Source organism: Gymnoscopelus microlampas (genome assembly GCF_963454915.1).
Source record: "Gymnoscopelus microlampas genome assembly, chromosome: 22".
NCBI classification, from domain to species: Eukaryota; Metazoa; Chordata; class Actinopteri; order Myctophiformes; family Myctophidae; genus Gymnoscopelus; species Gymnoscopelus microlampas.
Window position 1 is genome coordinate 39101396 of NC_139959.1, and position 13834 is coordinate 39115229.

General features: G+C 42.2%; 1 protein-coding gene across 1 annotated transcript in view; it reads left to right on the forward strand.

Annotated features, from left to right (window-relative positions):
* Window positions 1-13834, forward strand: part of and1 (actinodin1) — a 31309-nt gene that overhangs the window by 2469 nt on the left and 15006 nt on the right. The window contains exons 2-4 of the mRNA XM_084048533.1: window positions 1030-1178; window positions 10157-10201; window positions 11781-11926. Coding sequence (XP_083904659.1) covers window positions 1103-1178; window positions 10157-10201; window positions 11781-11926 — 267 coding nt within the window. The 5' untranslated portion in view covers window positions 1030-1102. The remainder of the gene's footprint in view (window positions 1-1029; window positions 1179-10156; window positions 10202-11780; window positions 11927-13834) is intronic.

Below are 13834 nucleotides of genomic sequence, written 5' to 3' on the forward strand. Positions count from 1 at the left end.
TGGTTGATGATACGATACATGGACCATATTGGTTCATTCATGGTGATACGATACAATGATTTAAAATCCATACAGTGACTATTTAGCAAAACAAATGTAATCTGTGTGTAACGTGTGGATAGAGCAGGTTTTTTTAAGGGAAACATGTATTATTATGGATATAAATAAGTAAACACAGTGATTCTCTGGTAAATACATGGACATTGCATTTGAACACGTTATGGACAAACCCACACCTTGACATGAACACAGAGATTACACACTTTTATCTATAAACCAAGTGTAGAGATATGGAATGGAAAAGTAATTAAACTATTTAAACCTGGAACGCATCCGTTGTCACTTTTAGATTTCTTTAGGCTATCAAAAAATAGCAGATCTACAAGCTCATAGCGCGGCACCGAGTGCCGCGCTATGAGCTTGTATATCTGCTATTTTTTTTTAAAAATCGTGATTTTTTTTTTTCCAAAAACTATTAGGATTTAGAATATTTTTAAGAATCGCCTCAGGTCTTAACGGGTTAAAATGTCAACACAATATTCAATGCGATTATTTGCGTTGAAAAACGATTCAATTCGATACAAAGTCAAACAATAGGATATGTTGCTGTTTGTGTATCAATATAGTAGATTGTTGAAAAGTAAAAAAATACATATATACTGTATTGTTACACCTACTTTTTAACCCTTTAAGACCGGGAACGCATCTGTGTGTCATTTTTAGATCTCTTTGGCTATTCAAAAATAGCAGATATACAAGCTCATAGAGCGATCTGCTATTTAAAAAAAATATATATGTGAAAATGTTTTCAAATCATTGAATGCATTTTTTCAAAAAACTGTTAGGATTTAGAAAACATTTTTAGAATGGGCATCAGGTCTTAATGGGTCAACCCAGATGGTGATGTGTACTCGTGTTTAATTGTGTTTCAATGGGTGTTTGTATTTCTTATGTGTTTGTATGCTTTTGACCGTATTACTGTTACAGCACTTTGGTTAACTTGTGTTGTTTTATATAATGTGCTTTCAGAGTCAGGTTGGAGAGAGAGAGAGAGAGAGAGAGAGAGAGAGAGAGAGGAGGTCTGTCTGATCAGTTCAGAGACATGGCTGAAGGATCGAGGTCTTCATCGTTCTCCTGTGTGTTCATCACAGCTCTGCTGTGTGCAGCGCTGCTGCCTGGTGAGTGGACTGTATAAAACACATGATAAACACACGCACGCACGCACGCACGCACGCACGCACGCACGCACGCACGCACGCACGCACACACACACACACACACACACACACACACACACACACACACACACACACACACACACACACACACACACACACACACACACACACACACACACACACACACACACACACACACACACACACACACACACACACACACACACACGTGTGTGAATGCATAACAACACATTCAATCTGTAAACACATCTGTGTCGCCTTTAACATTTCTTTGGGCTGTTCAATTTTTTTTTAGATCTGTTATTCTTGGGGGGAAAACAATCGTGTGCAACTCAAATCTTTGCATCTGGGGGGTCCCTGGAGCATTTTTTTCCCCGCATTTTCGGTGGTCCTTGACATGAACAAGTTTAAGAACCAATGATAGCAACTTAGCTTTTTTTTTTTTTTTTTTAAACCCTAACCTATTTAACAGACATTTGTAGAATCTCCAGAAGTAAAGATTAGAGTTAAAAATGTTCACTTTAATAAACATATATATATATTCAAAGATTTGCACACATTTTCACGATTAAAAATAAATAAATAGCAGATCTACAAGCTCGTAGAGCGGCACTCGGTGCCGCTCTACGAGCTTGTAGATCTGCTATTTTTGAATAGCCCAAAGTGTAAAATAATGTTTCTTGATTTAAAGTCTAAAATGACACAGTAAGTAATGCGTTCCCAGATGTAATGGGTTAACCACTTGATCCCTATTTTATACTTTGTTGTATGACGGTGTCCAGCTTTAAAAAAAATAGTAGATCTACAAGCTCACAACATGCCTTGTGAGAACAATTTTTTGAAACGTTGTTGAACATTTTCCAAATGCCCCCAAAAAATCGTACTGTTTTTTTTTCTCTGTATGTTTGTTCGGTATATCGGGGAGGAAAATGTTTTTTTCGATACCAGTGTGTCATTTAAACATTAGGACAGGGACCCCGTAGGGGTCCATTTGGTTCCATGTTGTACACTCTCAGAGTTATGGGGTTTTAGAGGTGCAACATCGACTGAAGCATTCAAAATACAGAATAATTGATTACTGTTAAATGATATATAATCATGTGATGAAGGACGTGGTATCAGATCCGTGTCATTTTACATTTCTTTGGCTTTTCAAAAAATAGCAGAGGAGCTGTTTTTGAAAAGAGAAATCGTGAAAATGTGTGCAAATATATATATATATATACATTTTTAACTCAAATCTTTGCTTCTGTGGGTCCCTGGAACGTTTTTCGGTGGTCTTTGACACGAAAAAGTTTGAAAAACACTGATATTTAACCCATTAAGACCTGGGACGCATCTGTGTCACTTTTTGATTTGAACTAAAAAGCATTATTTTACACTTTGGGCTATTCAAAAATAGCAGATATACAAGCTCATAGCGCGGCACCGAGTGCCGCGCTATGAGCTTGTATATCTGCTTTTTTTTTTTTTTATCATGAACATGTGTGCAACTCTTTATATATATTCTTTTGAAGCAAACATTAACTCAAATCTTTGCTTCTGGGGGGGTCCCTGGAACAAAACATGTTGAGATGGGGGTCGGCGGCCGAGTATATGTCATTGTGGGGGTCCTTGACATGACAAAAGTTTGAGAACCACTGATATAGAAACATACGTTTTTCAGAATACTGTAGAATCGGCTTCAGGTCTTAACGTTTATTTTGTTCAGAAAAGTCAGAAAAGTCGTTGTAAAAGAGTGACAGACGAGAGAGAGGAGGAGGAATGAGAGAGAGAGAGAGATAGAGGGGGGGAGAGAGAGAGAGAGAGAGAGAGGGGGGGTGGTTTCTTTCATCAGCCGGCTGCTCCTGTAACAGATTAGTACCTGTCAGCATCCCCCCCGCCCCCCCCCCATCCTGTTAAAGTACTGATGTTTCCAGATGTTGGGCCACCGTTTAGTTTTTTTTACAAGCTCATAAAAACCATACAGCGGATACACTGAGACAGCAACATTGTATCCCCCCCCAACCACCCCCCCCCCCCCCCCCCCCCCCCCCTCCTCTTACCGCTGCTTTAGGCTTGTTGTTTTCTATAGTTGGGGGGGGGGAAGGGGGGATGACGATTTGCTGGGGTTGCGTTTTTTATTTTATTTTATTTAAACCCATCAAAACTCGGGAACACATCTGTGTCATGTTTCTTTGGGCTATTAAAAAAAATAGCAGATCTACAAGCTCATATATGAGCTCGTAGATCTGCTATTTTTGGACAAATCGCGATTTTTTTTTTTTGCAAATCTTTGAATGTATATATGAATATATTTTTTTAGCGAACATTTGTAACTCAAATCTTTGCTTCTGGGGGATTCTACATATGTCTTCTAAATCCTAACAGTTTTTAAAAAAACGTATGTTGGTATAATATCAGTGGTTATCAAGCATTTTTCATGTCAAGGACCCCCATCTCTAAATATGTTGTTCCAGGGACCCCCAGAAGCAGAAATACAAATATTTGAGTTAAAAATGTTTGCTTTAAGAATTTTATATATATTCAAAGATTTGCAAAATAAATTAAGATTTTTTTTTGGCTATACAAAAATAGCAGATCTACAAGCTCATGGCGTGGCACTTGGTGCCGCGCCATGAGCTTGTAGATCTGCTATTTTTGTATAGCCAAAGACATCTAAAAATGACACCGATGCGTTGGCAAATCTAACAAGGCAACATTTATCTGATCTATATACTATAACTATAATATACTATAATCCTTCATTGGGTTTGCAGAGCAGTGTGAATCACATTTAGTGACAGAATGGCTCTGGTGTCTCTACGTATTATTAAGCCCCTGGCTCAAACCTGTGTAACGTTATAATAAATAACCAAAACATCAGTTATTATAGACCCACTATAATAACAGTCATATAATATAATAATACACCTATCTATCATAATGATATATACGTGTCTAATATGTTTTTTTGTGTGGAATATATGGACACATTATTGGGCTTGTTTTGGCTTGTTTTATCGAGGTGAGTTTTTGGCTCGTTTCTTTCGCAAGATATGACTTGTTCTTGACTTGTTTTTTTCGAGGTGAGCTGGCCTTTTTCTCTCACGAGAGCTGGCAACACTGACCCCCCCCCACCACTACCCCCCATCTTCTATCCCCCTCTCACCTCTTCCTCTTTTTTATCTTTCTCTCTTTCTCTCTCTCTCTCTCTCTCTCTCTCCTGATTTCCTGTAGTCTCTCCGTTTCTCCCTAAGAGCATTTTTTTAAACACATTAGACCAGGAACGCATCTGTGTGTCATTTTTTGATTTCCTTAGGCTATTCAAAAATAGCAGATCTACAAGCTCACAGCGCGGCACCGAGTGCCGCGCTGTGAGCTTGTAGATCTGCTATTTTTGAAAAATCTTGAAAAATCTACAAATCTCTTTCTAAATCCTAACAGTTTCTTTTAAAGATTTGTGTTGCTACAGTGGTCCTCAAACTTTTTTCATGTCAAGGACCCCCAAAATTATATGTATTTGCCCGCGGACCCCCATCTGAAAATATTTTGTTCCAGGGACCCCCCAGAAGCAAAGATTTGAGTTAAAAATGTTAGCTTTAAAAATATATATATATTAAAAGATTTGCACACATTTTTTTTTTTTTTTCATAAAATAGCAGATCTACAAGCTCATAGCGCGGCACTCAGATGCGTTCCAGGTCTTAAAGGGTTAACACACTGTCCCAGCAGACCTGTCAGTCACACATAGACACACCTAGTGGTGGAAACAGTATCAATACTGTAAAGTAGAAATACTCTGATACAAGTAAAAGTCCCGTATTCAAAATGTACTTGATTAAAAGTACAAAAGTATTGGTATCAAAAACATACTTAAAAGTACCAAAAGTAGAAAGTACTCATTATGCAGAATGACCCATTTCACAAGTTTTCAAATTGTATAAAAATCCTTTGAAAATAGCAGATCCTGCATGCGACGCATCGTGAGCTTGTAGATCTGCTATTTTCAAATGGCCGAAATTAATATAAGGCTGAATATAGGAAACATAATGTATGTTTTGTAATAACAATACGAATCTACAAAGTAACTAATAACTAAAGTTTTCAAATAATTGCAGTGGAGCAAAAGTACAATATTTGTCACTGAGATGTTAGTGGAGCAGAAGTCAAAGTATTTGAAATACTCAAGTAAAGTACAAATACCTAAACATTTTACTTAAGTAAATGTACTTAGTTTCTTTTCCACTCCCCCCCCCCCCTCTCTCTCTGTCTCCTTCTCTCGTCCTGTAAAGCATTAACACCTTTACCCTGTGGAGATGAAAGAGAAGAACCTGAAGCTATACTTTTTACTTTAGCTGCTGGGGTCAGGCGCACACACAAACACGCACACACGCACACACGCACACACGCACATGCACGCACGCACACACACACACACACGCACGCACGCACGCACGCACGCACGCACGCACGCACGCACGCACGCACGCACGCACGCACGCACACACACACACACACACACACACACACACACACAGCGTGGGCTCGGCCGTTACAGGCTCGCCTATAAAATCTACAAAGCCATGCTCAGTCCCCCTGCTGGCCCCTAGAGGCAATTACCCCGGTCATATATCTAACTATATAAATGCCGACCGACTTCCGCACCCTCGGTGTCCACACCCCACAGCTCTGTTATCGAATAAACAACGCACCGCCAGACCACATGTCGCCAACTGACTCGCCACGGCGGCCGCGCTGAATTTACGCCTCGCGTAGGGGACATCTCACTGTTCACTACACCTTTTCCACCGCGCAACATAATTAATTCTACTCACCAAATGTCGGACAAAACGGAAGGGGAGGCAGCTTCGTACCGTTTACCGTGCGCACGACCTCATCACCACAACAGCAGGCAGCCGCTGCGGGGGTTTTTTCCTTTTTTTCCAAACTTTTTTTTTGGTCACCATTTTCTCCAGGCACCATTTCTGGTGTAACGTCGGGTGTTTCTTTTCACCAGCCAATCACCTTTCACGTTGCCACGTCCGTTGCCACGTCGCGCTGACGTACGCTAAACAAGCGCTGCCGTGCGCACAATGCACACGAGCCCAAAGGCGCGCAAAAATAAGCCGACCATTGCTTACACACAAAGTCAGACCTGGCAACGCAGCCTACGCCAATCATGTGTGAGAGATCTACAAGCTATGGGGCAGAGACGCCACCGTATCTTAGCAACAACTACAGCGCTCACTCTCATTGGTCCTGTCACGCTAACAGCAGTCTCCAGACAATGGCATCGCAGACAGCTTGCTGTTACTGCTGTAGCCATCACAGGCAGTTGCAGCACGACGGACAGGGCGCTGTGATAGCTGCCATGTCGCTAACGCTAACCTGGTTGTCATGCCTGCAGCGGCTGTGCAATCACTTTGTCAACAATGTACGTTCGTGTGGTGAATGTCTATATTGCTGCTCAGTTCGTCCATTGTAGATGGTGTATGTTTGTGTGTGTCTTCTGGAGAACTATGTAGCTCCACAGCAACTACAGTAACTAACGTCATGGCAGGACCGCCCCCTGCAACGCATGTTAGGCTGCATTATGGTCATGTAGTAATTTCAGATAATTTCGCTCCGATTACAGCAGTGTTTATCAACCCTTTCACGCACCCCCCCCCCCCCCCCCCCCCCCCAAATACACGTACTTGATCTGGGACCCCCCCATTCTGTTTGACTCCGTTCCACAAGTAAATATTGTGAAAATAGCCGATCTACAAGCTCGAAACGCCTCACGTTCACAGGCTTTGTAAGCTTGGAGATCGGCTATTTTCTACATGATTGCCTCTTTCTTACATTCTTTGCCAATGTGGCCCATGTTTTCATAGCATACTTTATTGACTACTTCTGTTGCAGAAATGGCCATTTCCTTTACTTTCGGTTTTTTATTGTCTCCGCCAGGCCGAAAGGCATGGCGCAAGACTATGTTTCACCCCCTGTCCGTCCGTCTGTGATAGCTAATCTCTCACATCGTTGACTTGATCGCAGCAAAATAACAGCCCGATGTGGAGAGTCAGTGAGAGCTGGATAAACGACGTAAAATGTGTCAAAAGGAGTCTGTACGGCTGTCGATAAATGAACACATGACGTCGGTGGGAGAGGAGATATTGTGTCTTTTGGACAAACAGCAGCGTGGTGCTGATGTTTGTTGTGTGAAGCAGCTTAATGTCAGAGTGTTTGTGTTGGAGCGCCTCAGTGCGGCTGCAGAGTTCATGTGCAACCTCTTCCACAGTAGACTGAGAGAACGAGAGCAATCCATGGTCTCGAAGGGCGGATCCAAACCCAGGCGCCCGGAGCAGGCGCGTCCTCCGATTGCTTCACCAATCTATGTCCCCGCCTCCCCCCCCCCTCCCCCCTCCCCCCCCCCCGGTCTGTGCACGGAGCAGGCTGACGTCACCAAATTTAGAGCGACGCCCCTCTGCACTCTGAATGGTTAGGAGATAACAAGCTTCAAAGACCATCGTTCCTGCATCGTTCCCCCAGACTTTTTTCTTTTGTAACAAAAAAAATGGCTGGGTTTCCGAGGCTACTTCCACAGAGACACAGAGACACTAGAAACTCTGCTGGGGAAAAAAAACACTGCTGGGCATTGACTTTCCTATGGACATTGATCTACACACTGCAGGTATATCTGCTACACACACAACATCAAACTACACACTGCAGGTATGATGCAGCGTTTGCATTACAGCCAGCATGCCAGCGTAGTTCCCATATGGTTTCAAGGTGGGCTAAACCATATGGACCCCATGTCAGCAATGTCAGCGGCATCCACTTCAGTCCCAACTGCGATGCCCATGCAGGCTATAAGTAGCTTCTACCTGGCCCTTAGGTGGGCCCCAACTAGCCATGTTTATGTGGGACCAAGGCGGGTCCTAACTGGGTTTGCCCATGCAGGCTTTAACTGGGTTCTACCTGGGCCCTAGGTGTACCCTAACCAACCACAGTGCAGTGCCCATCGCTCCAATTGTTGTGACGTCAGGGCTCTCAATACTGCACATTGGTGGAGGAGGAGGGGCCGCAGGGCGACCGCACACATCGCTGAACCAATGGTAGCCCACGGATGTTTCCTCTGTGGATTTACAATCTGCCCCTCTATGCCACATATCATCCGCACTACAGGGTCTTCACTGACCGAGCCACGGCCCCACTGACCCTCATGACGCTACGCCACTTAAACGTGCGGCAGCATGCGCTGGGTTGCCAGGTTTGCACAGCCTGCGCCAGAAACAAGCAACCACCTTCATGAAAAAAAAAAAACACCGAAATGGTCCGCAATGTTCCAGGGGTCTCCCCGCGCGTCCCAACACTCCACAGGGGGTCAGTGGACCATCAGGGGGTCCGCGGACCCCCTGTGGACCCCCTGAAACATAACAAATATTATTTCTTCAAATTTTTTCCTTTTTCAAAAAAACTTTTCCACAGTTTCACTCCGGCGATTTGGGTCCCCCAATATACACACGGCCACGCTGGGCCCCGTGCGCGGCTGGGGTTGAGGGGGGCGTAGCCCCCCGAAACTCTAGTATATATATATAAGGCCTGTTCTACGTGTGTGTGTGTGTGTGCGTGCGTGCGTGCGTGCGTGCGTGCGTGCGTGCGTGCGTGCGTGCGTGCGTGCGTGCGTGTGTGTGTGTGTGTGTGTGTGTGTGTGTGTGTGTGTGTGTGTGTGTGTGTGTGTGTGTGTGTGTGTGTGTGTGCGTGCGTGTGCGTATGTGTGTGTCAGTCAAGTCTGCCTCTGTGATAATCAGGTCCTCTTTTTTTTCTATAGACATTAGGAACATCATAATACTTTCAAGTTGGGGATATTTACTAAACTTATTTTAAAAATCATTCGATTTGTGTGCAGAATCTTACATTAAAAAGCCATTTAAGCATATATGGAAGTATTGAATAAGTAACATAACTTTTCCAATCAATTCCCCATACTTGAGTTGTGCAGAAAGGTGTGCTCGTAGGTCTACACAATAATGGCTCAAAAGTTGATAACATAGGGCAGGGGTCTTCAACCTTCTCAGGCCAAGGACCCCCTAGCTGAGAGAGAGATGAAGCAGGGGCCCCCTCTATATTGTATTAAATTTAGTTTCAGATTAAACTTTTTTGTTTACTTGGTCTGCTCTTTTTTCCCTCTACACCTATACCTCTTTGCCAAAAATAGCCGATCTACAAGCTGCGCTGCGAGGCGTTGTGAGCTTGTAGATCGGCTATTTTTGACTAAAGTTCTCCTCAGAAAAAGGGATGCTAGGGTTCAAGTGGTTAAGATAAAAAAAAAAACATTTCACACAAAGATTTGGCGGACCCCCTGTAGTAACTTTGAGGACCCCCTAGGGGTCCCGGACCCCCTGTTGAAGACCCCTGATATAGGGGTCCACATATTCAGTGGTTATCATGCCAAACTGTGGAGTAGAGTTGTACATCAAGTACAAAAAAAACAATCACACCTAGCTTTGCCCACCCATTTGATAATCATGGCTAAAATATACATGTTATAGTGTTTCTGACTGTATCTCTAGAGTTACAGCCACATGTTACCACTCAAATTAAAGCTTAGAATGATGAGCAGTTTCCTATAGCCATTAGGAACATGTTGGTTGGTATTATATTTGTGCGTGAAATCTTGCATTAAAAGGCCATTTAAGCACGTGTGGAAGTTTTGAAGGAGTAACATAACCATTCTAATCAATTCCCCATACTAATTATGCAGAAAAGTGGATTCATAATTCTCTACACAAAAAAAGCTTCAAACGTTGTTCATACAATTTGCATGTGACACTATAGGGGCCCACATGTTCAACGTATGAGAATGACCACTAAGCTACTAGTCTGCAATGGTTATCAGGCCAACGTGTAAAGTAGAGATGTAGAGCTAGTCAAACCCTTTTGATAATCATGTTCCAATTGTGGTTGTGTGTTGTTGTGTGGTCTTTCAGATCTCTTGTCTGCGGGACCCATCGATCAGAAGCTCAAGGGAGATGGTAAATACTCTATTCTATTTCTACTGTTTATAACTGACACACACGCACACACGCACGCGCGCGCACGCACGCACGCACGCACGCACACACACACACACACACACACACACTAGGGCATTAACAGAATAATCGAATATTCGAATATTCGACTATCAAACCGACTATTCGACTATCAAACCACTATTCGATTATTCGATAAAAAAATAAAAAATAAAAAAAAAGTTTTTTTTTTCTTTTTTTTTAGATTTTTTTTTTTTTAGTGGCTTTTCTGCAGCAGACACGCAGCTGTGAGCTCTGGTGTGACGTCAACTCGCATTCCTTGAGTCCAGTCATCAATGTCATTGAAAAAAAAAAAAAAAAAAAAACTTTTTATTTTTTTTATTTTTTATTTTTTTATTATTTTATTTTTTATAATCAAATCGATTAATCGAATATTCGAATACTTATAGGTCGAATAATTCGAATACTAAAAATCACTATTCGTGAATGCCCTAACACACACACACACACACACACACACACACACACACACACACACACACACACACACACACACACACACACACACACACACACACACACACACACACAGTATAGGTCATGTGACATAAATGTGTAATGTATAAACCCTGATATATTCATATTCACAGCCGATACCGTGGGCTCCAACTTTTCCATGTCAAGGACATTTTGAGTGGTCCTTGACATAAAAGTTGGAGCACCACTGATATAACAATATACTTTTAGGATTTAGAAAACATTTCTAGATATGTATTTGGCCCCCGGAGCGCGGACCCCCATATCATCGCCTTGCTAAACTAATGACTATTTAAATAGAAATAACACTGTCTGTCAGTTATGTAACATAAGAGATTTAAATAGGTTTAAATAGGATTAGATCTGAACGCAAAAAAAAAAAAGCAAAAGAAAAATAGAAAGTGGCCTAAATCAGTAAATAATTTGGCCTAAGTCACAAAACCATGTGACTTAAGCCAAAAAAAATGTCCTATTTTTGCCTAAGTCACACTAGGGAGGCCATTATACTAAAAGGGGAGTGAACAGCATGATCCTTTTCAATTAGGAGATGGGCCATTTTACCAGAGGTGGCCAGTGTCATGAGGACCTGACTTAGGCAAAAATATCATTTTCCTCAAAAAATGACGTAGGCCATTAGTTTAGCAAGGTGACGATATCAAAATGTTTTGTTCCAGGGACCCCCATGAAGCAAAGATTTGAGTTTCAGACGTTGGCTTTAAAAATATATATATATTCAAAGATTTTTCACAATTTTTCACGATTACAAAACAAAATAGCAGATCTACAAGCTCATAGCGCGGCGCGCCGAGTGCCGCGCTATGAGCTTGTAGATCTGCTATTTTTGAAAAGCGAAATAAATCTTAAAATGACACAGATGCGTTCCCGGTCTAAATGGATTAAGACCATTTTCCAAATATTTAATTTTTCAACATTTTCGACAAATTTTACATGAAAGGTGCCCACTCCTCCTCAGTGCCCACTCCTCCTCAGTGCCCACTCCTCCTCAGTGCCCACTCTTCGTGTGTCCCCCCCCCCCCCTCAGTAGGAGAGGGCGTCCAGGAGCAGTCCTCGGCCTCGGCGGCTCACAGGAGGCTGGTCCGTCACCGTAGGAACATCAGCTGGTACAAACAGAACTCTGACTTCTGGAACTGGTACAAGTACTTCACCGACAACGGAAACCTGGAAGCCGTGAGTAAAAACAACACACACACACACGCACACACAAACACACACACACACACACACACACACACACACACACACACACACACACACACACACACACACACACACACACACACACACACACACACACACACACACACACACACTTTAAAACCTCCCTGGGACTTTTTCCCTAATATTCCTCTCTTTCTCCCATCTAGCGTCTCCTTTCATCCTATAATGAAAAGTCTTAAATCTTGTCTCAGGCTGTTTTCTGTCTGAACCTTTAACCACACACTCTTTAAAAACAACTGCTTGTAAAAAACAAAAACAAAAAAAACTCCTCCTCCTCCTCTCATCGCTCCATCATAGCGGGACATCTGAGCAGGAGAGGAAACAACTTATTCACCTCCCCAGGAGGTGTTCTACCGTGTTACGCTGTATATGTAGCCTGAAAGAAGAGAGGAAGTGGTCATTATGGGAATTTAAAGCCCGACAGGGTGATTATCCACCGACGCGATTAGAGGAGGTGGATAATCACCCTGAAGGGCTTTAAACTTCAATAATGACCACCTACCCATCCATTATCCCACTTATTACACGGCTACTTAATAAATAAAAGTAACAACAAATCGAAGTATTTCCTTGCTTACGGCAATGAAAGTATTCCATAAGTATTGGGCTGGGCGGAGAAGTTCGCCTCTGAAAACGAATGACAGTAGTCCATAAGGTAACCGGAAGCCTCGCCCCCCATTCTTTATGCCGCCGGATTTGCCCATAATACCGCCGGATTTGCCCCGGGGGGCGACTGTGTTTTGGGGCGAGCGTTTTGGTATTCTTGCGTTGATGCACCACGATAAACAAGGAAGTGCAGAGGATCAAATAGAATCACTTTTCCGTTATTGCATCGTCTATTTCTCACTTCAAATGTTTTCAAAAACATTCTTGAGAGCAACTTCGCATCGCATATTTCGCAACTTTTCACATATTTTGCATTTTTCGCAACTTGTCGCAAATTTCTATATTTCGCACATTGCCGCATATTTCACAACTTTCCGCAATTTCACCGCATAAAATTGCAAAAAAAACGCCGCATGTTTCATCGCAAAATCAAGGATTTTTGCCCGCGTTTTTCTGGAGGGTCTAAATAATGACCAATCAGAATCAAGCATTTAACCAATCCATGTAATAAGTAGGAACAATAGATGTATAAAGGTCTCTGAACTCTAATGACACTTTTAGGGTGTGGCTATTGTACCGATTGCACCGTGGACACTGTCCCTCTATAATGCATTATAAACATACTTGTAATGCATTATGATCTGCTTATACAACTGTATAATTATAGCTATAAGAACTCATAAATATTCATAATGCTTCATAACAATAATCACAACACATCACAGAGCTGTATAATCACCCTTATAATGCGTTGTAGTCACTGTTAACATGCATTATGCTGTCATTATAAGTCACTATAAGTCAGGGGTATTCAACTAGATTAGGCAGGGGGCCACAACTGTAAAATAATTTGGAGTCGGGGGCCACACAGCGCAAATGCACGCGCGCGCAGCGCGCGTGCATGTGCGCACACAATTTGCAAATTTTTCGGGTCTAATTCGGGTCTAATTCGGTCTAATTCGGGTCTAATTCGGTTCTATTTAACCAATATAAATCAACCTTTTTTCGGGTCTAATTCGGTCTAATTCGGTTCTATTTAAGGTTCTAAGTTAAGTTCCAATGAAAGATGGCCTTTCAAGAACTAATGAAGGATAAATAATTTGTACTGTTTTAACTTTGATAACATAAATCAAAGTTAAAATAAATAATAATTATGAAAATTAAAAAAAAAAAAAAAAAAAAAAAATCTTTTTTTTTTGAATATGGCCAGGGGCCACAAGGAAGCTCCTCGCGGGCCGCACGTGGCCCGCG